The following is an 11866-nucleotide window of genomic DNA, read 5'->3' as shown; positions in this document are numbered from 1 at the left end:
AAAGAAAGAAAGAAAGAAAGAAAGAAAATAGAGAATTAAGAGTACCTATCTTGGACTGCTCACTAGCTCGTAAATATAAAGCACTTAGAACAGTCCCTGATATCCAGTTAGTGCTTAAGCAGTGTTAGTCCTCTCCATCGTAAGTTGGAGAGTTGTAGCCTGATGGCCTGGTGATATATCACACACACAAAGCTTTCCAGTCAGTGGCTGAGAAAGTATGGGCTCTGTGAGGAGAAGGTGAATGGAACAAAACCTAAATCCCTTTCGGAATTAATAGAGGGAATTAGAGATACAAGCCTAGGCCTGGATGCTATGTGCACAATTTCCCTGTGAAGGAACTGGACAAAGAGTTGTTTCTCTGGAAGAATCAGAACGCACTGCTTTGACTAAAAGGAAAAAAAAAAAGTCCCCCAAACAAAAACTCCCGCCACAGTAACAAACACGTCTTGGGGAGAGAAAAAAGCTGGTCTGGTTTCCCTAATCTCCGGCACCCCCCACCACCTCTTTTCTTTCCCTGCCCCCTGCACCCCCTCCCCTTGTCGCCTTGGGCTTCCCAGGGACCTACGACCGGGAATGGAGATTTCCATCCACTTGGGGGAGGAGGCATTCACATCGCAGCTCCCACAGAAACAACTGGGGGGGAGAGGGCTGCGCTGAGGTGACCCTCTACCCCACTTTTAAAGCTCTCAGTGTGAGTGTGGACACAGCCAGACGTGCTTTCGCTCTAAAGGAGCAGGTTTACAGCCAGCCTTGGAGATGGCATGGTATGGCGACATTGCTCTGACCCCGTAACCTCAATTCCTGGATAGGACAAAGGCCAGCAGTCCCCAAGCACTGTTCCCTTCACTATCAGCAGCTCCCAACCGCCAAGAACCGTGCTCCTCCAAAGGCACACCAGAAGCCATGACACCACCAGCTCTGTGTGCAGAGGGGAGCCGTGGAGCCGTGGGCGGCGCGGCCCGTGAGAAAAAGGAAGCTTCACACCGGAGGCCCGTATTCCCTGAATACCCCTGGACAGCAATGGGGAAGGCGGGGCAGCTGCCAGGGCCCCCCTCCCGGCCCTCAATGACAGCTCAGACAATGGCGCCCCTTGGTTCACTGCAGGCGCTGAGCGTGGGAAGAGAGCGGCTTTGTTCAGACCTTGTCACTATCTTTCCTCGCCACAGTTCCAACAAGGCTTCTGGGGCGTGTAGGGTCACTGCTACCTTAGAGGGTCTTTCCATTCTCTTTTTGTAATGGGCCAGCATTAATTCCTATTTATGCTGTGCCCCCAGTGTGCCCAGACCACAGATAGTATCCAGAAGACACAATAGTTATCCTCGAGGAGGAGATAAAGGGGCCATGTTTCTAAGAAATCACTGATCACTGCTGTTTTTGTTTTTTGTTGTTGTTGTTGTTGTTGTTAAAAATGCTCTTAAGGAGGGGCGCCTGGGTGGAACAGTCGGCCCAGCAACCAGCTCTTGGTTTCGGCTCAGGTCCTGATGTCAGGGTTGTGAGATCAAGCCCTGTGTCAGGCTCCGGGCTCAGTGCGGAGTCGGCTTCAGATTCTCTCTCTCTCTGCCCTTCCCTCTCGCTCTCTCTCTCTCAAATAAATAAAATAAATCTTTTTAAAAAAAATGCTCTTGGGGCGCCTGGGTGGCTCAGTCGTTAAGCATCTGCCTTCGGCTCAGGTCATGATCCCGGGGTCCTGGGATCGAGCCCCGCATCGGGCTCCCTGCTCCACGGGAAGCCTGCTTCTCCCTCTCCCACTCCCCCTGCTTGTGTTCCCTCTCTCGCTGTGTCTCTCTCTGTCAAATAAATAAAATCTTAAAAAAAAAATGCTCTTAAGGAAATAGAATCATCCAGTGAGGAGTACAGATCAAGAATCATATCCTGAGAGCTCTAGTTCTTGTTGCTTGGGTCCCAGTGGAAGAACCTGTATGTCAGTGACATATTAAAGAGAGTTGGCTCTTCTGGGCGTTCCTAGAAATACAATTATTGCCAGTTGCTGGTGAGGCGCTTGAGGGCCCTGGAAGGAGCCAGCCTTGTAGATTTCACGGGACTTGTGCAACAGAGGCTCCTAGCAACATTGGCTTAAAGCTCTTGTATTTAAAGTTAAGTCATCCAGGGGTGCCTGGCTGGCTCAGTCAGGAGAGCATGCAGCTCTTGATTTTAGGGTTGTAAGTTCAAGCTCCATGCTGGGTGTAGAGATTGCTTAAAAATAAAACCTTTAAAAAATATAAAAAGTAAAAAAATAAAATTAAGGGGAGCCTGGGTGGCTCAGTCGTTAAGCGTCTGCCTTCAGCTCAGGTCATGATCCCAGGGTCCTGCTCAGCGGGAAGCCTGCTTCTCCCTCTCTCGTCACCCCGCTCGTGCTCTCTCACCTCAGTATCTCAAATAAATAAACAAAATCTTAAACAAATAAAATAAAATTAAGTCTTCCAATGTTGCAACTGGGAATACACTGGGAAACTACATGATTTGAAGCTATCTTAGAAAACACATGGTGCTCTTTATGGTATATAGTTCTGAAGTCAGGTTACAGCTTCAAAGTTCAGTTTAAACTCTGTGTTTTACCCCTCTGGGAAGAGCAGAGAGGTTTGGGGAAGGAGAAAGTTCCCACGCAGTGAGAACTCCATCCTTGGAGGGTCCTTTGTCGGATCTCAAGATATATGTATTTAGCTCTTTAACACTTCAAAGAACACATGGAAACTGCCAGCCCTGAGTTTATTTACACTGAGGCTACAGATTTAAATGTTTTCCTCCTACACACCCCTTAAGAGATACATAGCATTTTCCGAGTGAGTTCCAGAGATTGGTGTCCAGGAGCGTAGCTGTTGTTTGTAAAGTCAGAGGTCGGCCCTTTGGCTCCTTGTGGTTTCTAGAGTCAACTGTTTGAGTAATTTCACTCAAGTTCTATTTGCAGTTCTCAGCTGTAAAATGTGAAGTGTGTCTTTCCTTTAGTGTCAGCTTGTCAGGTACAGTACTAGAAAGTGCAGGCTGAGAGTGGGCAAACACACCCGGTAGTTAAAGACCTACCAGGAACCGTTCTCCTTGAAAAGCTGATCAGGACTGCAGGTGTGATAAGGGTGTGTGATAGGGGTTCCCGCAGGTGCAACCTGAGTTGTTTCTCAATGACTCCCAGGGGTTCCCCAGAGCATGCAATCCCAGATTCGCCTTCCATCTTTTTTGATGGGTCCCTTTAACATCCTGGATAACAAAATAGCATACCTATTAAGTATGTGTGAGGGTGTCCGTGTGCCTCGTTTGAAAATTTAGGTAGACAGAAAATACGTGGAATGCAAGGGATTATGAATGAAATCAGTGTTCCATTGCTCCACGTAGGGAGGATATCTGGCTCTCTGTTCCTTAGCTATCATCTGCAGGGGCTAAACCCTCTAAACTTACACACAAGAGTCTATGGTGTGGATATGTTCTTCACTCCCTACCACTGCCCCAGGTCTGCTCCCAGCTCCAAGCCTTGCCTTGCAGGTTCCTACTTCTGCAACTTATCGAACATTTAAATGGTCTCTGCTTGGCACCCTGTAGAGCATCACCTAGAAACCTCAATCAGAATAAATGAGATGATCCATCTGTGATGGAAAAGAGATGACTCCATGCCAAATACTATGGAGGGCCTTCTCCATGTTCTGTCCTTTCAATTCTCATAAAAGCCCAAGAAGGTAGACACGATTATTATTCCCATGTTCGTGTGAGGAAAACGAGAACTGGAGAGGTTAGGTAACTTCCCAGAGGCCTCAGGAGTCACTATAAACCAGCAGACCTGTGGTTCAAGTTCAGCTCTGTTTGAGCTATGTTCTGGTCTTGGCACGTCAATGGGATATTCTACGTTTCCATAAAACTCACTATGAACATTTGCAATAAACACAGAAACCTAAATATTCAGCACCCAGATCGAACAACTGTCAAGATCTTGCCACATTTGACTCATCCTCCTAAGACCATTTTCTTTGGCTCCATTTCCTGTCAGTTCCATCTCATCCAGGATCACTGAGTCACTCACATGCTGGGTTTCAACCAAACCAAACAACTGGTTGTTCCCTGAATGTTGTCTCCTGCCCCTGGAACTTTGCGCCAGCTGATCCCCTTGTCTCAACGGCTGCCACCCCTGGTACACTGATGTCCCCAGGACCGACCACTGACCAACCAAATCGGAAACCACGACCACCAGTCACCCTTCCTTCCATTTCCACTTGACCCACTCCTCCTCAATCTTCCAGACGGCCTCGCCTCTAGTGTCATCCGTTCCTCCACAAAGCCTTCAGTGACGTCCCAAGTCTAGCTGAGGGGGCTCCCTCCCACAGCACCTTGTATATATGTCTGTCATAAACACTGCCCCATGGGATTCTTCAACGGAATGTGAATTCCTCTAGGGCCAACACCATGGTTTTGAGCTCTATATCCCCAGAGACTAGCACATAGTGACTAATGATCGGTGAACATCTGAGTGAGGAAGGGAGGAAGAGGAAGAGAGCAGCAGAAGAGAAAGGAATGAACATGACACCATCTGAGTTCCCAACCCTGCAGGTCTCTGGATATGAGGGGCCCCTCACACCTCTTCTGTGAGCATCTGGCCTAACAAGACCTGTCACCACTGTACAGATGCAGCGTGGGTCTTACACCAGCCAGGAGGTGGGCAGAGAGAAGAAGCAAGAAAACATGAGACTAGCACCTGTGACCACACATAGAGCAGTGAATGCCCCGCGACTCAGAGCTGCTTTTATTCTAGCTGCTCCCAATTTTTGCCTCCAGAAAACCATGTCTGTTTAACTCATTCTCCAATTATCTTCAAACATCCAAAGGATCATCTAAGAAATGGGTGCCTTCTTATTATAAAAAGTAACGGACTTGAATGTATTACCTCTTAAGAAAATAAGAAGCATATTTTTCAAAGGACACTCTCAAACTAGCAGATTCCAAGAGAGTATTTCAGGCCCGTCTATTAATTCTCAGATGATCCTTCTGTATGGATAAGCATGATCAACAGTGAGCTCCAGGGTGATTTCAGACCATGAATAAGTGATGCTTACAGGTCCCTGTGAGGGAGGTTTCTGTCAGATCTAGAGTCATAGATGGGAAGCTAGAATGGGCCTTGATGATGTCACTTCATGGACAGATCAGGAAACCGTGGTGCAGAGGAGGTGTGATTATCTGGAGCCCCCGATGCGGGGTGGAGGATTGGAGAACAGACAGCCAGCTGGTCCACCTGTCTGCCATGCTGTGCCCTCCCACCATTCCCGTCTCTAGATGCCACAGGCAAACCAGGCAAGCATTCCACAAACTCGGTCTCCGTTTGGGACTGCCTTTGAGTGCTGGGAGCAGTCATAACTAAAGAATTAATATTGATTGAGTATTTGCTGTGCGCCGAGCACCGTGAGAACTTGTACCCATTACATTTCATCCTTACCGTGGTCCAGGGACATGGATACTGCTGTCCCCACCACCTCGCTGGGGCAGCTGAGTCCGAGGGTGAAGAGACACCTTACCCAATATTATACAAGTACACGTGCAAAGGTGAGGCTTGAACCAGAGTTTGTCCGAACAAAGGTTTTCCTTTCAACCCCTGGGTTCTTGAGTGGCTGCTTCTGTGTGTCGTCCCTCTTGGGGCACCACACCATGCAGCATGGGCCAGGCCAGGACCCAAACGCCTCCCCGAAGCTAGCCCTTCCTGGCCTGTAGCTCAGTGGGGCAAGACTGTTAGGCTTCGGCACTCCCACCCATTTAGAGGAGTGGCTTTCCTTCCCGATTGCCAATTAGCTTCCGCAGGAGACCACATTTTGGTAGCAATGACTAGATGAATTCTTGAAATGCCAGCTATATTCTCCAGGAAATCCTCAGTTCATAACACAAGGCTAGGTACTGGATACCTTCCTGGTGACTCGCATTTCAGGTGGCTTACTGGCTGTGTGACTTTGTGCAAGTTACTTTTTTTGTTAATTTTTTATTGTTATGTTAATCACCATACATTACATCGTTAGTTCTTTATGTAGTGTTCCATGATTCATTGTTTGTGCATAACACCCAGTGCTCCATACAGAACGTGCCCTCTTTAATACCCATCACCAGGCTAACCCATCCCCCCACCCCCCTCCCCTCTAGAACCCTCAGTTTGTTTTTCAGAGTCCATCAGCTCTCATGGTTCGTCTCCCCCTCTGACTTACTCCCCTTCATTCCTCCCCTCCTGCTATCTTCTTCTTTTTTCTTAACATATGTTGCATTATTTGTTTCAGAAGTTTTGTGCAAGTTACTTAACCTCTCTGCCCCAGGACCCTTCTCTGTAAAACAAGGACAATAACTGTCCTTACGTTAAGGAGTTGGCGAGGACCGAGTGAGAGAAAGCCTGGCACGTAGTAAGTGCTCAATAAAGGGTCGTTGTTATTACCATTGGTATGTGCCATTGTCATAGCATTTCATCCACACATGCTTGCTTGTTTGATTTCGTGGGCCCATGAGGACAGTCCTCAGTATTTAAAAGCTCTAGAATATTGTTATTGTAAATCTCTTAGGTGAGCATTAGCTTATGTAAATTCTGCCTCTGAAATTCCAGGAACCTGGCATGCCCACCACTCTGATAAAAGATCCTGGATAAGAGCTGTCTTTGTGCCTTGTGGGGTCTCCTGGAATTCACCCCATCTTCTCTCTCACCGGCCCTCCTCATTCGGCTGTCTTGCCATCTGGGGTGGAATGGAGAATGCACAGATCTGAAGGAGGCCAGCGTGTGTGAGGCCCGAGTCAGGAGGGGAGGGATGAGGCCACCCTCTCCTTTTCCTGCTGAGCCTCCGGCCCACCTGCCTGTCCCTTTCCAAGACCACCCATGGGGCAACTCATCGCCCTCTCCTGGGCTCTCAGGCCACTGCAGGAGACCACGGCTTCACTCAGAGACCTCCTGGTATTTTCATACACTGAGCCGAAACATTCAGGTTGCTTTGCGTCAAATTCATTTAAAAACAACCTCTGCATCTGACTTAATTCCTCCAGGAGCCCCCAGACATGTTGGCTTTAAAGGTGGTGTATCCAGATAACAAATACAAATGCTGGGGCTTAGGAGAAGTGGGAAGGTTTATAAAGTGCCAGATGTGTTCAAGTCCCATGAGTCACCTTTAGCTTCTCTAAAAGTCAAACTCCACCTTTTCAGGCTCGTGTCCATATCAAACCCTGACTGTGAGTTCACTCACTTCACACCATGAGGCTCCTCAGAAAGGACAGAACAAAATTCTCTGATCAAAGCCGCCATAGGTGATTTTCCGTTTAGCAGGAGGCAGTTACTTCCAACACAATTCCCAGAGCTCTCGTGGTGCCATCCCCTCCCCCTTGTGGTCCCAGACACAGCACACCCACCTCCCTTGCCTCTCAAGCCTCTCTGTGCCATGAAGGGCGTCTTAGCACCAAACAGAGCAGCCGGACGATGACATCAGGCACCAAAGACTGGAGCCCGAGCAGTTTTCCGCCCTCCCTCATTTATTTACAAGCGCGAAACCAGAGAGAACCCCCAGGTGGGCTGGCTAAGCCCGTTTCAGGTTTCACTCCCTCTCCCATGGTGTCCTCTGGCCCCACCGACTTCTCTCTTGGGTAGTCAAGGACAAATGCTCTAATCGCCTGGGGCTCTTCCTTCATTCCTGAGCCCCGCTGCAGACGGCCATCGTACCCTTTGAGCACTTTTATGGGCAGTAAAACTTGATGGCCTGCAGCTCCAAACCGTTCCCACATCTCTGAATAGAACTATTTATGACATACAAGACTACTATGGTTTGCCCTTTGAAAATACCAGCAGATACTAGACCCCTTCAAACAGGGTCGACTGAGTTCCCATCAGCTAACAGCTGGCTTGCAGAAACCCCACCGTGGCAGAGCCCAACTCCTGACTGTGAACGCTTAAATTAGGAAAAAGAACAGCCTCTGAGCCTTTCAGCATCACTGAGGTAGCCGTGTGCTTTGCCTCTCCCGTGTTGCTTTGGTGTCAAACCCACTTGCATCTCTCCCCTCTTTTTTTTTTTTTTTTTTTTTTTTTTTTTTTTTTTTTTTTTTTTTGCTTCCCTGCGCATTTCTTGCCTGGGCTGACCAGGATCATTATGAGCTTTGTCAGCAAATCCCAGAGAAATGATCTTCTCCCTCCGTGGTTAGCAGGCAACAAATGAAAACCAAGAAAAAGCTAGCAATTCAATCGCAACTTACTTCTCTTAAACGGTGCCCAGGACTAACCGACTAGCCCGTAAAAAGCGTCATCACACACTCAGACTCGTCCTTACCCGTGTTCCATAACGGCCACTCCCGTGCATCAGAGACTGGCCCCAGCCTCCTCGGATGTGGGGACTCAGCTCTCTGCAGCCCGCGGACAATTGGGCCCATTATAGTCATCAGGCTGCTGAGTTAAAGGGTGGCCCTTACAAAAATATAAACAGCTTGTCAGCACAAGCCAAAGGGGCGGGGCTGCAGTATCAGGGGACAATGGGAGCCAATGATCAGCCTCTTTGGGCTCTGTTAGCTTAAGATATTATGTTTCGTTCTGAAGTCAGGGAGACCGGAGAGCTGGAGAGAGAGCCGAAGAGGAAGGGCCAAGTCCTCAACTTTACAGCCCAGCAGCATGAAAGGAGTCCAAGTTGAAAAGTTTAATTACTGCCTGCAGACCAATTTCAAGGAAAAGTTCGTATGCTTCCCACATAATAATATATATTTTCAAAGTCACAAACATTGGCGTTGCACTAGCCATCTTCATTCTTCTGGGGTCAATAAATGGACTATTTATTGAGGTGGATAAGAGTTTTTCAGTCAAAGAACAAAATCCAAGGAAGATGCCTTTATGACATGCTTACTTTGTCGTATAAAGTGTCTGATGAGAGGGGCGCCTGGGTGGCTCAGTTGGTTAAGTGACTGCCTTTGGCTCAGGTCATGATCCTGGAGTCCCGGGATCGAGTCCCGGGATCGAGTCCCGGGATCGAGTCCCACATCGGGCTCCCTGCTCAGCAGGGAGTCTGCTTCTCCCTCTGACCCTCTTCCCTCTTGTGCTCTCTAACTCTCATTCTCTCTCTCTCTCAAATAAATAAATAAAATCTTTAAAGTGTCTGATGAGAGGCACTCACTACCTCCACAGAGAAAAGGTTTGATTTGATTGGTATGTCTTCAGAACCCAGAGAAATAGGCTTATTTTTGCCCCCAAATATAAATGGTTCACATTCATTTTTTTATTTTTTATTTTATTTTTTTAAAGATTATTTATTTATTTGACAGAGAGAGACACAGCTAGAGAGGGAACACAAGCAGGGGGAGTGGGAGAGGGAGAAGCAGGCTTCCCGCTGAGCAGGGAGCCCGGTGAGGGGCTTAATCCCAGGACCCTGGGACCATGACCTGAGCCGAAGGCAGATGCCTAACGACTGAGCCACCCAGGCGCCCCTCATTTTTAAATACTCACTTTATCCGATCATACATGTGCAAACAAAGCAGAAGTTAGTTCAGTATGTTTGGAAGAAGAAGACAGAATAGCCATGGCTTTCTTTTTTTCTCTTTTGATTTTAACTAAATTCTGCTTTTGAAGCAACTATGCCAGTGGAACCTTTTGATACCCTACGATAATGACTAAGAACAAGAAAACAAACTGTGGCTTTTTTCTGTATATGATTTCTAAATAATACACTGAGGTAAAAATAAAGTTAAGAGCTCTTTGGTTGATTTGTGGCATTGCATAAATTATAGCCATATAAACTTTCAGAAAAATACAATCATTACGATTTGGAACAGTCTCATTATTTACATAAGGAAGCATAGCAACTATCAAAATTAACTAGCAAAGAAACTGAAAAATGCTGAAATATACTCATTTTCCACAAATTCTGTATGAAGCCCTTTCATGAGCCCTTGGATCATAAAAATAATAATCAAAAGGCACTCTCTTTTCTAATCTCTGTCAGTTTAAAAATATTTATGATTCTGCCACTGATACTTAATTCATATTAAAGTAAGATTCCTCTGGTGGCCCTTCCAAATAGGGTATGAAGCTGCCTCTGATTCTTCTCTTCTCCTAATGATTCCCAAAGGAGCTGTTGTATCTGGACTCACATAGCTCTTGACTCTAAAGAACAGGTTACCTTCTGGAAAAGGTCTAGTTTTCCTCTAAAACATTATGATCTTGTCATTAAAAAAAAGAGTTATAGGACAGCAAAGGCATGAACAACAAAAGGAAAACTAGATAAATTGGACTTCATCAAAATTAAGACCTTTTGTGCATCAAAAGAAATTATCAAGAAAGTGAAAAGGTAACCTACAGAGGCGCCTGGGTGGCTCAGTCGTTAAGCGTCTGCCTTCGGCTCAGGTCATGGTCCCAGGGTCCTGGGATCGAGCCCCACGTCGGGTCCTGGGATCGAGTCCCGCATGGGACTCCCTGCTCAGCGGGAAGCCTGCTTCTCCCTCTCCCACTCTCCCTGCTTGTGTTCCCTCTCTAGCTGTGTCTCTCTCTGTCAAATAAATAAATAAAATCTTTAAAAAAAAAAAAGGTAACCCTACAGAGTAGGAGTAAATATTTGCAAATCATATATTCGATAGGGGCCTAATATCCAAAATATATAAAGAACTCTTATGACTCCACAACAAAGAGAGAAACGACCCAGTTTAAATATGGACAGAAGTCTTGAATAGACATTTCTCTAAAAATGATATGCAAAAGGCCAATAGCCCATGAAAAGATAGATACTCAGGATCATTAGTCATTAGGGAAATGCAAATCAAAACACAATAAGGTACCACTTTACAACCACTAGGGTAGCTATTAAAAAAAAAGAAGAAGAAAAAGTGTTAAAAAGGGTGAGGCAGAACTGCAACTCTCATACATTGCTAGTCGGGGTGTAAAATGATGCAGCTGGTGTGGAAAACACCACAATTCTTCAAAAGGTCAAACAGAGAATTACCACATGACCCAGCAAGTCCACTCCTCTGCATATACCAAAAGTACTGAAAACAGGATTGGAAATACTCAAACCATTACCTGTATACTCACATTTATAGCAGCATTATTCATGATAAAAAAGGTGGAAACAACCTAAATGTTCATCCACAGATTAATGGATAAACCGACTGTGGTACATATGTGCAGCGGAATAGTACTCAGCCATAGAAAGGAACACACTGATTCATACTACAACATAGATGAACCTCAAGAACTTGGTGCTAAGTGAAAAAAGCCAGACATAAAAGGTCACATAATATAGGATTCCATTTGTATGAAGCATCCAGAATAGAAAATCCACAGGGACAAAATGCAGATTGGTGATTGCCAGGGACTGAGAGACGGGGGGGAATAGGGAGAAACTGCTTAGTGGGTGCAGGCTTTATTTTGGAACTAAACAGAGGTAATGTTTGTAGAACATTGTGAATATGCTATATACGGCTGAATTGTTCACTTTAAAGTGGTTAATTTTATGGGGTTTTTTTAAGCCTCAGTATCGTCTGGGTTCAACAGGCTCCTTCTTTGTAAGAGCATCCCACAAGTTTACTGAGGGTATTTTTTAAAAAGATTTATTCAATCCATTCATTCATTCATTTAATATTTATGCATTGTTCAGCATCTATTAAGCACCAGATACTGTGGGGCAGCTGGGTGCCAGGAGACCCCCTTGCACCCTCTCTACCAAAGCTAAGAAAGAGCAGGACCATCCGATGGGGAAGGAAGGTGGCAAGCAGGGTGAGCAAATTCATGTTTGGTAAACGGCTACTGTATGCGGGCTCGTCTCATGCTTGATTCCATTGACTGGTCAAAATCACTTGGAGGAGTGGTGGTAGGAATTATTATTCCCATTTTATTGTTACAGAAACTGAGAATCAGCAAGTTTAATTAACTTCCCAAAGGCAATGAAGCCAAGTCCTTTCTCTTCCACCATGC

At 46.2% G+C, this 11866-nt stretch overlaps 1 protein-coding gene across 3 annotated transcripts in view; it reads right to left on the bottom strand.

Moving 5' to 3' along the window:
• TRIM2 (tripartite motif containing 2) overlaps window positions 1-11866 on the bottom strand; it is a 162638-nt gene that overhangs the window by 107851 nt on the left and 42921 nt on the right. Inside the window, exon 1 of one of the 3 annotated variants that reach the window (XM_073892377.1) lies at window positions 8247-8392. The exons of the other annotated variants lie outside the window; for them this stretch is intronic. Within the exon in view, the coding sequence (XP_073748478.1) occupies window positions 8247-8276 (30 nt within the window). The 5' untranslated portion in view covers window positions 8277-8392. Of the gene's footprint in view, window positions 1-8246; window positions 8393-11866 lie in introns of those variants that run through there. 3 annotated transcript variants of the gene reach the window in all.

Source organism: Callorhinus ursinus, unplaced genomic scaffold (genome assembly GCF_003265705.2).
Source record: "Callorhinus ursinus isolate GAN/ISIS: 27379988/994484 unplaced genomic scaffold, GSC_fseal_2.0 scaffold4, whole genome shotgun sequence".
Lineage (NCBI taxonomy): Eukaryota > Metazoa > Chordata > Mammalia > Carnivora > Otariidae > Callorhinus > Callorhinus ursinus.
Note: the sequence above shows the minus strand (reverse complement) of the source record. Positions and strands in the feature narration are given on the sequence as shown.